The sequence below is a fragment of the Phragmites australis genome, chromosome 18 (genome assembly GCF_958298935.1).
Source record: "Phragmites australis chromosome 18, lpPhrAust1.1, whole genome shotgun sequence".
In the NCBI taxonomy this organism is placed as follows: Eukaryota; Viridiplantae; Streptophyta; class Magnoliopsida; order Poales; family Poaceae; genus Phragmites; species Phragmites australis.
In genome coordinates this window covers 25,189,762-25,203,324 of record NC_084938.1, presented here as the reverse complement: position 1 = coordinate 25,203,324, position 13,563 = coordinate 25,189,762, and the positions used below count along the sequence as shown (strand labels likewise).

The following is a 13,563-nucleotide window of genomic DNA, read 5'->3' as shown; positions in this document are numbered from 1 at the left end:
GTAGTCGTCCGTCGGGGATGTCGGCTAGTCGGAGATCAGCAGGCTCCCGGTGGCGTGTGATGTGGTGGTGGCAGGATGACTGCGTGCGCGTAGATGTGAATGCAACGGGCGTGGATGAAAATGGATGTGTGTTGGGATCTTCTTCTTGCCTCCCCCTTGGCGTGGAGAGAAGATGTCCTTTTATAAGCAGCAGCTGGGGCAGCCCGTGTGGAGAGGGCATCGCGACGGAGCACCGCCGCCATTCTGTTTAGCAGGCGCGCGATTCTCGAAGGTGGTTGAGCTAATCCGTTGGATGGCGTGCGAGCGAGCCAATCAGATCATGCGTCGAGAGATACGAACAACCCGGCGAGTCGAAAAGCTGGTAGCTTCTCGGTGCTCATCTCGTATTGGACGTACGCATGCATGTACACTCTAGCTAGCTCAAACTGCCACACGTAAATACGTAATGCATGTCCCATGCATGAAATTGCTTTGCTTTTTTTCCTTCTCCTTGCTTCCTGAGTAGCATGTATGAGCTCATATCAAAATATATGATTATACTTTCGTCGAGCGCTCCGCATATCAACGAGTTGATAGGTTCATCAATCCTGTATTGTATGTACGTGCAATCGTGCGCAGGCTAACTCGCGGGTTAAGGACAGGTGTTGTCCCACGACTCCGGCCACGCTGTACGTATTCATGTATGTATTTTGGAGAGAGAGAGAGAGAGAGAGAGAGAGAGAGAGAGAGAGAGAGAGAGAGAGAGAGAGAGAGAGAGAAGAACGTGGTTTGTGAATGCATGCACTCTTTATCATGCATGTACGTGAATGCATGGCGAATGCCCATGCAGGTGCTTGCTTTCTTTCTTTCTTTTTCCTTGCTTCTTGGATAGCACACATGTGAGTATGCATATCATCTTTAACACATACACTGATGATATAATATATCCCAAGGTTATGAACAAAATATCATCAAACATTAGCCAGATTTCCTTGAGGTTTAGGTCATCAATGACAAATCGGAATGTCCTCATGAGTCTTCTGTTCAAGTTGGCATTACTCTTGTGTTCAGGTTGGTAGATGAGGATAAAGTCCCCTAGAAGCATATATTCAGGCTATGCGAGCAACGCAAGATCATGTAGTTCCTGAGAAAGAATAGTTTGTCAGGATCACCTTGTGACCCATATACACCGGTGATGGTCCACGAGGAACAATCCTCTCGCATAGTGAGCTTGTTGTCTCTGTTAAGGTGAAGAAGTTGTCATTGCATGAAAGGAGGATGCCACCGCGAGTGTGTTGTGCGGGTAGGAACACAACAGCGTCCTGGTTGATGAGATCAAGTTTTGTCTCCTGGAGACATACCACAGTGATGTTCCACTAGGTGACCAACTCATGGATGATGTCTCGACGCATGATCTCATTAAGACTGTGGATGTTCCAACATAGCACCTGACAATTATGTTGTGCCATAAATTAAACCAAGAGAGAAATAGAGAGGGGTTAATCGAGCACTGTAGTCTAAGTCTGGCCTCATGCTAAGGTTTTGGGTGAAGGCATGCAAACTGGATGATGATAGTACTGGTTTCAGTTCGATGATGAGGTACAATCAGACAATGTAACATACAAAAGATGAGAGATATATCAGGAGATGGCGATGGACACATGAGGCACCCAGAAGAGGCAGGTGCGAGGACACGTCCTCAGCGATGGTACAAACTGAGAAGCATTGCTAACTGATCCATAAAGGCACATAACAATTGACCAATGGCCGAGTGCATCAGGCAAGCTGAGGCATGCTCGGCTGTGTCGTGTTGCTGCCTCCCGTGCCATCATCGTCATTGTCGTGTGTTGGCAATGGAGTGGTGTTGAGGCCATAGAGCGATCTAGAGGTACGTCAGTGGTCCCTTAAACATCTAGAGGTACATGTTGATATTGATTTCATCGATGTCGCCATCTGTGTTGATGAAGCCAACCTACTTCATGACGGTGTTCCTTGCCTAAACAACGGTGTGGGAGCGTGGGTTGAGTGTGATGTGTGTGCTCTTCCTTAGGCGAGCCCCTTAGTGCCACGAATCTAGCCCAAAGAACCGCGAGTAGTGCGGAGCGGACATTCGAGCAGCGACGGTGAAGATATCTTGGTGATGGTGTAGATGAAGCTAGTGGTTGACTGCTTCCCCTACTGCATGGCGTGTGACATTATCTGCATCATTAGGGTTGGGTTGTGAGTTGCCTCATCACTTGCTTGAGCCACTAGAGCCACACTCTAATTGGGTGAGGCGAGCAGTGGATCGACAGAATCTGTTGCACGATGGGCGGTCCCATCAGTAAAGGTGTTTGGCCCGTGGACAACGCGACATGCAGGAGAGGTGGTGGCATCATCCCTACTGGAGCTGGCACGTGCTGGAGTTGCATGCTGGCCTACGCATCGACGAGGGGCGCCGGGTCGATGGCCGGAGGGGGCCTTCGACTAAAGCCAGGAGGGGAGTTGTCATCATCAACATGGCCCATTTGGGGTGGCTTGTCGAAGAACATCAACCATTGGGAGGGGGCCACAGTGGAGGAGCCCACCTTGCCCGCTCACACCCATGGGCAGCCCATGGTGAACGTTGTCGTGTCAGAGGACACCTCCTTTCCCACGCAGCGGTGGAAATAGCATTGTGCGCTCCTGCTCCTCTCACGCGGAGGATCCTCAGGTTCGTCCTGAGGGGTAGGCTTGATGTTGTTGTGCCCATGGCGCCGCACAGGATTTGACCGGTCGCGCTGGCATGGTGATTGCTCTCACTCACAGGAGGCCCTGCGGCTTGGCCTGGTATGACTACGGTGGAAGATGTCACATAGCCAGGAGGATGAGTGCTTGCTGTTGCATCTACCATAGTTATCGTCATCGTCGTCGTCCCTGCGGTTCCTGTCATGATGGAGGTTGAAGGAGCTTTGCAGATATCATATATGGCTTCACTCACTTTGATTAGGAGTCACCTTTTAAATATACGCGGGTGCTTACAATGGTGGTAAAGCACAGGTTCCATATATCATATATGTTTCCCTTCAACCCCCCAAAATTACCACCTTTTTAACACAGGGAAACACCAGTGGCCGCAAAGTGGCTGGGCATAGAGATTAGAGCGGTGCTTCATTAGAAGCTTACATGCTAGCTACGCTGATGTGGCACCAGATCGGGGTGGTGGGGTGGCACCCAAGAGCAGTCCTTCCTGAACAGTGGTTTGCACGGACTTCCACGGTGTCAAGGTGGCGTGAAGCATCTGTTTTCAAATCATTCAGGTCATTCTGCATTCTACAATCGAATACGCCATGGAGTGATTCCCAATGTCAGTACTCTTTCTTCAGAAAGAAGCATACAAGATGTGGGATGTGGCCTCGATTCTTTTTTTATTGGTTTTTGATATAATCATACTTTCTTAAAAAATGATACTCCTTTTGTTCAAGGATGTATGGCATATTTTGTTTCAAAAAAGTCAAACATTATAAGTTTTGACGAGTAATTAGTCAAATTATATGCATGTTTAATATACAAATTTTGTTCCGATAGATTTGTATTTCAAAGTACTTTAATATAATATTGATTTTATAGCAATTGACAACATATTATAAGAGAATTTAACGGTTAAAATTTATTTTTATAACTTTTTCAAAACAAAATACACCTAACATCAAATGGGTAGCGGCCCAGTGCATCCTAATCCGTTTATTCTCTCCACCGTGGCAACTAGCTTGCTGATGGTGACATGGTGTGGTTAATTGTTGGACCACTGGAATTTGTTTAACAGTATTGGACATTATTGGCCAGACAATAACCGGGCCATTTAACCTGGTGCCCAAGCTTCGAAAACTTGGCTAGGGGCAGCTACCGATCGTAGGGCATGGACCCTTAGCCACGTTTGGTAGAGTATCGTTCCTTGCTTACCTTGGCAACCCAACCTTGCAACCGTGTGCATGTCACGCATGCACCGGAAGCAGGGCTAGCTTTTCATCGCATATAATCCTTTCCTTGTGCGCCGGACACCCATCCATCCATCGCCTGCACACCGCAAGTATAAGGCTCCTCCGATCCATCCGTTTCTCGTTCAAAGCTGGCCACTTTTTGATTAAAGTTCCAACCTGTCTCCATGAACTCGACTCTGCCGTGTCGTCTTCTTCCTCTTCCGTCGATTCACCACCGTTCAAATCGCCCGAGATCTCCGAGAGATCACGACGGCCCAGGCGGCAGCAGGCCGGCGCGTGTGAGGACGAGCAGAAGAAATGCCGGTAAATTCTGCGCGAAAGGGCTGTTCGGCGACGGCGGAGGAGACGCGTTCCGGGCCGTGAGGAGGGCGGTGAAGCTGAACTCGGCCATCCAGAACCGGAGCGTCAGGGAGCTGCTCGAGCTGATCGGTGACGAGTGCCTGTATTTATTGGGTAGCATCCGCTCCGTTGATGTTTCGCAGCTGGGAAAGGTAAAAAGATGATCGTACGTAGCAGCACTATATCCCAGGAATTGGCTACCAGAACATTATATCAGTCCAAACATTTAGCAGTGATAAGAAGGGGGAAAGCAGAATGGCTGCTATCTCCAGAGGATTTGGATTGAAATCCTTAGTAACCAAATGCTAAAAACTCGTAGAGCAATCTTCTCGTCTAGACACCGTGACTTTCTTGACATATATTATGTCTGCGTTTTGACCCGTGACTTTCTTGACAGGACATGTTTCTGCTTCTCCACGCAATGATGCTCCGGCACCAAGTATCCTTCGTGCTTAAACCGACGCCAAACGAACCAGGTTTCGACCTGGGAATAAAATGGTCTCTAGGTTTGTTAAAACAAGACTTCATCAGCAAATGCGCCAAAACAGTTTTAGCACTCAACTACAAAACTGAAGATTGGAAGTTTGGAACTATTTTCTTGCAGAATGGAAGGGGAAGAAGCTGCCTTGGGACCTAGACTGCAGCGTCTCTACTACTCACGTCTACAAGGGCCTCCTGCTCATCAGGTGATTCTAGTGTCCGGCTACTCTGGACAAGGGCCAATCTATAGGTGTTTAGTGTTTATTCTGAAAAATCGGGGCAAGCATTAGGAATAAAACTATTTTATCTGCAACAATGGTCAGCGTTAGGACTGCAGGAGGATATACACACTGACCGAATCACATTGTTGTTCAATTGTTGTAGCCAAGTGAACAATGCCTGTGTGCCACTCCTTCAGAGGATTCTTCAGATCATCCAACAGGTAAACATGATAAGACATACACTGAAAGAAAATTATTACTCGCCTCATAGTAATTCCTTTTTTTTCAAAAGGCTGAACAGCTCAAGAAAATTATTATCTTTCGCAACTGCAGAATTTGGACTCGGTAGTTTGGACTATCGTGCACAAGGTCCTGCCAGAAGGTACCCTTGGCGAGAAGGACGCCACGATCATTTCATGCGTCATCATGGGCCTGGTGGTCATGGTGCTGTTCTACGCCGTCTTCAAGAATTTGTAGGTTCAGGAGAGCAAGAAACATTTATCAACCGTTGTACAGTGGTCAGAGCATCTTGTAAATGGTCAACCACATGATGCAGAACTGGAAACCCCAAATTCTGAACAAGGCTGAATATAAGCAAGAACACAGTAGTTGCTGGTTGCAAACTACTAATCATGCAGAAGGTGCATGTGTGACAGGATTAAGAATGAACGGAAGCAAAAGTCGAACATTCCGATAACATGTTAACTGTATAAGTTAGGTGTCACCTACAACATAATATAGGTGGGTACAGATGTCTCGACTAAGACTAGCAATGTAAGAGGCTTTCTGGTAGCAAACGTGAAAGCAACTTCTTACCAGAAAACACACCTATGGTGGCCGAATTTATATCAAGCAAAGATCATCAGCCCTCGCTTTCTACCTGTTGCGTCGATGCTGCTTGCTATTTAACAGACTAGAAACTCAGATAAACTACTATGTCTGACCCTTTTGAAAGATCGGACTGGATAATATGGAACAATTATCACTCTTTTCCTTGCTACTGTGAAGAGATTAGCCTACAGCCCTTTCTCACAGGTAAATCAACAAACGCTTTCAGCAAATTTCTGTCATTTTCATCAGTGCCAACTACCAGGATGTTAGACAAGCTAGAGTCCAGGAGACGTTTCACCTGCAGACAACAGTAAAACAAGCATCCATTTCAGTATTAGCATATTCAACGAACTAACACCAAGCTGCAGAATGAAACAGGCTTGGTAGTTATCAGTAGTCAAGGATCCATAAGAACCAAGGACTTATGCAAGAAATCTGGAAGGCTAGAATAGAAAATCGGTAAGTAAAAACTCCACAGTACCAATTTGACATATTTCTATAGACTCATTTTACCGTTGAACATATTCAAAAAGGGGAAAACTAGGACTTGAAAGAAAGCAACTGCAAGAGGATGGATGCTCTCCCACAAACACTAGGCAGGGCAAGCCACATATACATAAGGATGCTGTTAGGAGAAAGTCAATAACTAACCAGTTAGATCTTGTTAGGTTGCTTGAAAAGGTGGTCTGAAAGCAACTCTGAAACACCATGAGCAGTAAGACTTTCGCATCCAAAGAGCTGTTTAAGTTTCGAGTCACATAGTATCACTGTAGGATTCGCTGGATCCTGCAACAAAACAAGAAGAAATAAAAGGAAAAGAAATCAGACTATCAATCCGTTTGTACTTTGCACAGATGCCAGAAGGTTGTACAAGGATTTCTCATCTGTTCAGTACTAAATAGATCCTAAAAATTAATTTCACTAAGGAAGCAAGCCCACTAACAGAGAGGCAATTCAAAGGAAGATAAGCTCCCACGTCAATGAGCCAATCATAAAATATGCCTTTTTACAGATGCCTAACAGTAACAAATGCTTAAGCATATTTTCAATGAGGTCCAGCATCCTGGATCATCTTCATGAACAACAAAACGAAAAAAGGAAAACAGGATGAGAAGGGGAGAATTAGATGTATTATTACACCATGGGTAAAAGTTCACAGACTACGGAAGTCAATAATTTAATATTACTATTGCTTACGTTGTGATTTATCATTCCTAAAGCCTTAGGTGGCAAAATCATTACTAGTCAGTGATGCATGACAATGCTAAAGGAAAACAGAGGGTTATATGGGGCATGCTTTGCTTATGATTCACTCGTCATAGGACAAAAGAGTAGACAATGAACCAACTTGCATATAAAAGCAATCTGCAAATACTTGCATGCTAAAGATTTATTGATTCTTTTATATAAGGTGTGATACTATATTGAAAAGTAAATAAGACACCATGTACCAGTTCTACCAAGTTTGAAAATGAAAAGGCGCATGGGAATATACACTCGGCAACTTATATCTAGAAACAGCCACCATATGCATCTAGTTGATCAACCAACAACAACCATGCCACCAACCAAACCAAAATCTAAAAGAGAAAACAGAAAGCAAGAGATCTACCCAACAAAAAAAATAATTAGTTACCAAGGTGTCCAGTCAACAAAATCTGTCATGAATAAGAAAATTTCCCAGGTATGGCAACATCAGTCTGAGCAGCTACTAAGATATGTGCATTCACACTTTCTTCCTGGTGAAATAGTAATTCTCACTTCCTCGAATCAAGCACATATCTTCTTTTCCTGAAGACCATCCAGGTACTAATTATGCAACAGAGAGAAACATTTCCTTTCACCTTCCAAATGTTTCCATGGTTGGACAAAGTTAATTTTCAATGCCCACTAGAGGTTTAATTTCGCATACAACATTTCAAACAAGAACAATATAGCAAATAAAGGGTCTGATAGTAATCATCCACTAACCTCTAAATTATTGCTTTTAATGTGGTCCCAGACACGCTTAACAGCCTCGGAATGGGGCATCTCTCTTTCTCCAGTCCCAAAAAAGGTTGCAAGAGCATCAGAAACGATAATGAGAAGGTTAACATCAGTTTCAACAGGAGAAATAGGTTCACCGCCCTCAGGCTTCAACTTCTTTGAATCTCGTTTTGAATCTTCTGCAAGAAATTTGAGCACATGTTCAAACGCTTAAAATTTTGTGATAATTTAGCAACTAAGTGTGAGGAAAACCTACTTGTAGACTCAAGAGGTCTTATGTGCTTAGCTAAAAGCTTGTTCATCTTGAACATGTCAGTGCAATCAGTCTCAAAAACCAATCGTAGCTCATCATTGCATATGATCTTTCTCTTATTGTTAGGATCCTGCAAGTTGTTCCTGCGAATGTATGCCCAAAGCTGCTTAACAATCTGCAGTTCATAAACAATATCAGGGTTTCTGCCATGAGGTAATCAGTAAGACAAGACATTAGAAAGAAGGGTCAGTAGAATGGACCTCAGTTCTAGCCATGGTTGGTTCACCAACAATAGCTTGAAGCTCTGGGGACACACCACAGACTTTGTTTAACCCTCCTGAGCCACCTCTTCGTTTTACTCCAATGCTAGCACTGCTTCATTAACACAACCAGAAGAGTACGTTCTACAGATTAAACACCAGTAACGGACAGCTGAAATCAACAATTCAGGACATATCCATATCTCCTATTATCCTAGAAGTACACCTCGGAATTTCATATCGGGAACGTTCTCCTTTGCTGACAGATAGATGTATTCCTAACATGGTTTTCGTACTAATGAAATGTCATAAATTTCTTTCAAGTAAATAGACATAGCAAATTGAAAGGTTTCTTTCAAGTTCCAACTAACCTAAATATAGCTCAATCTGCATCCATTTGTTAACAATAATGGACTTTATGGATAAGCAGGCTTCATTGTTTCTTCAAGCCGGTTGCTTGAAAAGCAAACATTTTGATGGGTATGGAACCATTATTACTCCAACGAGTTCAGAGGCTTTAATTCTACGGGTATGGTTGACATAACTACGGCAGTATTCAAAGATTATCTCGGGTACACTAGAACGGATTCCTCTAATCATTCATGGACATTAAATGTCTAGTACAAGTAGACATGGCACCACAAAATTTCTCACTTGAACCAGCTGAAGCGCTAGAAAATCAGTTCCTTCCAGTTTAACGCACCCCACTAATCACTCGAGTAATCATTGTAAAGTATATCCCTACACCAGAAACAATCAAGCCCAAATCACACCAAAAATAAAACTCTGTAACCACCAAAAAATGTAACCTTTACACTTAAACCCACCTCAATCCACCCAGCAAATATGGAAAGGGAACAAAACTGTAATCCTACAGATTTAAGAGCATAGCTTCGCGTAGAATGTACTCCTAAATGAAAGCGCACGAGCAGGTGCATGTGGCACCTAATTGGATAATCCAAACCCTAATTCGAACGGGGAAAATTAAGAGGAAGCAGAGTGCAGGAAGCATCACCTGTCTTTCTTGGAGCCGGCGGGCACTGCCGCCGCACGGGGGCCCTCCCCTGGAGTAGCTGCGGCTGCAGCCGTCGCCGTCGCCCCAGCGGCCATCTGCTGCTGCTGCTGCTGCAGATAGGCGAGCCCCTGCAGCCGCGCCTCGCTGAGCTGCGGGAAGGGCTGCTGTCCGTAGCGATACGACGCGGGGACGTCATACGCCGAGGCGGGCGCGCAGGGGCGGTGCTGCTGGTACTGCGGCGAGGCGGGGAGGTAGGACTGCATCTGCTGCGAGAAGAAGTGGGGCACGGCGGGCCCGGGCGCCGAGGTGGAGAAGGGCAGCTGCGCAGGAGCAGCGCTAGGAGCGGCAGGGGCAGGGTCAAAAGGGTCTTTCCGCGAGGCGGACTCCGGGGCCGGAGCAGGGGCCGCCGGGCCGAGGAGCGCGACTAGGATGTCGCGGATGAGCGGCGCCTTGGGGGAGAGGTCGACTCCGAGCTGCGCCCCGAGCTGCCGCACCACGGAGTCGGCGGATATCCCGACGCCGCCGCGGTTCGCGGTCTGGCGGACGAGGGACTCCACGTAGTGCGCCAGCTCCTGGTCGGATACCATTGGGCTCGGGGAGGAGGAGGGGGCGGGGCCTCTCCTCTCCTCTCTCGTCGTCGGCGGCGTTTTGAAAATTGAAATGGGTGGGGATCCCTCCCTCGCTTCTGCTGCGGAGGCGCGTTTCGTTTCGGGGCGCTGGTTGGGGCTCGCGGTGGTTCGGGCGTCGTCCCGTTTGGTTCTGTGGTTTCCTCCGCTGGCTTTCGGTTTCCGGGTGGGGATAGACGAGGGGCGCTTTTGCAGTTTAGCACCTCGGTTATTTCGATGTGTAACATTGTGCCTGTGGACCTGTTGCGAACATGGGTAGAGAATAATACTAGCTTTATTTTTATTTATTTGTCACCAATTTTTTACTGTAATAATTTAGAACTTATGTTTTTTTCAAAAAAAATTATAAATACCTAAAACTTTCATATTCATCGTAAAATATACTTTATTAATATTGTATACTTTTAAGTATACGTAAATTTTTTGTAAAAAAGTAAAATCAAATTGCTACAGTAATAAATTAATGACAAGTGAACGAAAACAGATATAAGTAATATCCTAGGAGCGCACTATGGCGTGAATGCGTGGTTGATACTTTGAAGTTTGATGAAGAATTGAACAAAAACAGTGGCGGATGCAGAGGGGCTCAAGCCCCTTACGCGCTGTTGCGCCTTAAAAAGCAGTAACAAAAAATGAGAGAAAAATGGGAGAAATGAAGAAGGGAATGGGGCTGCATGAGAAAGAATGAGATCAGCCCACTTCCAGCCAGTCATGGCTCCACCATTAAACAAGAATATTGATCTTAGAAACTTGGAGAGGGTTGGAATCTATGTCATTTTATGTGTATCCACTAATTGAGCTTGTGCGATGAATTTATATCTAATTGATAGATAAAGTTGATAGGTATTTTTAGTGGAATGAGCCTAAATATTACAAAGTGGTAGAATATGTTGAGATAGTAATTGCCTGAAGCGACAGAGAAAACCTAAAGTTTCTAAATAAAAATTACAGTAACATCCACTTTAAGAGCTGAACTAGAATTGCAGTAAAAGGAAAGAATAGAAGAGGCGGCACTGCATGGCTTGTATTTCACGACCGAGGGAGCAGAGCGGTAGTAACACTAGAAGCGTATGCACCGGTAACGTCGAGACAAAGACAACAATGATATCACTTATAGAAAAAAGGCGTTTACATTATTCCTAGGACACTCTGACACAAATGGGATCTAGGCCTTAAAACAAATGGGAATATGGGATTACGTAAACACTTAAAGTATGAAAACAATCAATGCATTTGATAGGCAAAGTCACTCGGTCTCTATGTGTTCGTATAAACAATATTATTCTAGTATGTGGTCATCTAATTTTGAGAGATGGATTTTCAGACTGTAATATAAGACAGAGTAAACAATATAGCTATATGGCTTAGAGACACTAGTAATAAACTATAAACGTACTATAACATGGTGATGAGACTTGAATGATATCACTAATAAAAAACTAACCCCGTACTTTGACAAACCTACATCCTAAGGCAGTCACTATAGTGTAATTACATACCCCAACTCTCCTCTGCCCTAATATTTACAAATCCTTAGGTGTAAAACTTTATCTAGTTTAGTGACAAGTTTTTAAGTCAGCCTCGGCCCTACCATAGTATTTCTGAAAAAAAAAGGCAAATAAAGATTGCACTAACCTGAAATAGTATAGAATTTTCTATAGGCGTGTTTATATGATTGCAGCGTTGAGTTAAGTAACACTAGAGGGTAGAATCTCGTCAAATCTTTCATAATGTTAATGATTAGTTGAACATGATTTTACTAAGCCGAATCAGATTTAAAGCTTAATGTTCTCTTAATAAAATCTTAGAGATACGTTGTCTCCTTATGCTCATTTTTTTGGGTAGAATCTCGAACGTCAAGTCGTCAACACGCCATTTCTCCGTTAGACGCTAGAAGCCTGAAACCCAACGCAACAACCAAGGTCCTAGCCGAAAAACTGCCGTGGTAAAGCGCACCGCACCGCGCACCCACAGGACACAACTGCCCTTCCCAAGTCGGCAGAATTGCAGCGAACCCGGACGATGGATGGATAAACCGTACCACCGCCCGGGCTAGGTAGCCCCCGCCGGACGCAACGCCCCCTGCGCTCGGTCCGCGTCCGCCTCGACCCTCGTGCGCTGCGCACCGCCGCGGTGGTTGCCCAACCCCCGTCCGCGCGCGCCCACCGTCCCAGGGCCCCGCGCGCCAGCGACCCCGGCAGGAGCGTGTCCTGACTCCCGCGCGCGCCACATGGTCGGCACCGGCCGCTCACCTGCTCGCCTGCACGCCGGTTGCCTGACACTCTGATCCGCGGGGGCAGCTCGAGCCTGGCACGCGCCGGTGGGGTTGCGATGGCGACGCCGCGGTGCTTTTGACCTGGTTGCCTGCTGCGTTTTCCCGTTCCGGCCACTGCCAAGCTGCTGGCCTCAGCCGCTGCAAGTGTAACTCTGACCGACCGGTTAGGCCAATGCACATTATGCGTGTCCGCGGGAAGAGGCAGCATCCGATGCTAGTGAAACGCGAGCTTCGTTGTGCTTAGCTGAGTTGCTGCTTGCTTACGTAATATTCATCTGGATTGTGGTGCTGTTATCACGTGGTTGCATCATTGCATGCTCCTTCGGACATTAAGGAGGAGGAAAAAGAGGTGAAGTTTTGGGATGCACAATGCATTGATCCATACTACTACTCCGTAGCATTTTTTCACCTTTCGCTTTCTGTGGACTCTGGTTATGCTTGTCTCCGTGGGGAAATTATATAGGGCTCTAGCCAAGCTCTTTTCGTCTTGATTTTTTTCGACGCGACAACGGGGGCCAGCCGGCCAGGAGCATTACACCAGGACCAGCGGGGGTCGATGTCCAGCCTAGGGGGGCACGGCTAACCCAGAGTGTTGGGTGCTCTCTAAGCAAGACTAGCATGGCGGAAGTGTGGAGCCGGGCACGGTCTAACACCATGCGATTGCGGCTCTTTTCGTCTTGATGGATTGCTACTAGGATGGTAATGAGACTCCGTTCCGTAATTCGTGAAGAATTTCCTTATTAGAAGGTAGTATAGAAAAATTTGATTCCATGAATTTATATGAGAACAAAGATAGGAAGTCACTTTACATTTCCGCTCCCTATTATATCTCTAATATCATACATACATATATATATATATATATATATATATATATATATATATTACATTTCATCCCTATTTGCTACTGTATTAAAGACCGTAAAATTTTCTGTAAAGATAAACATAGAAGAAAACTTTCGTTACAAACGAAAAGCATTCTCCGGTGAGGATCGGTGCCTTGCCACCCCTATCTGCTACTGCATTTCTTTGCGCGGAAGTGAGGTGAAAGTGTAGTACGAAAATTTCTGCTGTACGGAGTAAAACTGGCTACAGCCGCAGTGCTTGCAACCCGCGTGGCGCGTGCTGCCGAACAGTGGTCTCGCTTGGTCTACGGTCTTTGCCTGCCCTGCCCTGCCCTGCTCTGCTCTGCTCTTTTGCTTTCTCGTCCTTTCTCCCTGCTCTTTTCGCGTGTTCCAAGGCGAGCAGCTCGGGAATTAAGAAATCGGAGACGTCGATGGCTCGGTGCAATCATTGAAGCGCCAATCCACAACGTTGTTAAAACAGCATGCCTCTCGCT

General features: G+C 45.7%; 1 protein-coding gene across 1 annotated transcript; it reads left to right on the top strand.

The window, feature by feature from the left end:
* Positions 1-3,990: 3,990 nt before the first annotated feature.
* On the top strand, positions 3,991-5,608 carry LOC133899026 (uncharacterized). Its single transcript, XM_062339916.1, has 5 exons — positions 3,991-4,429; positions 4,675-4,783; positions 4,882-4,963; positions 5,142-5,199; positions 5,312-5,608. Exons 1-5 carry the CDS (start codon positions 4,103-4,105, stop codon positions 5,453-5,455), a joined length of 720 nt encoding a protein of 239 aa, XP_062195900.1. The 5' UTR covers positions 3,991-4,102; the 3' UTR covers positions 5,456-5,608.
* The last annotated feature ends 7,955 nt before the right edge of the window (positions 5,609-13,563 follow it).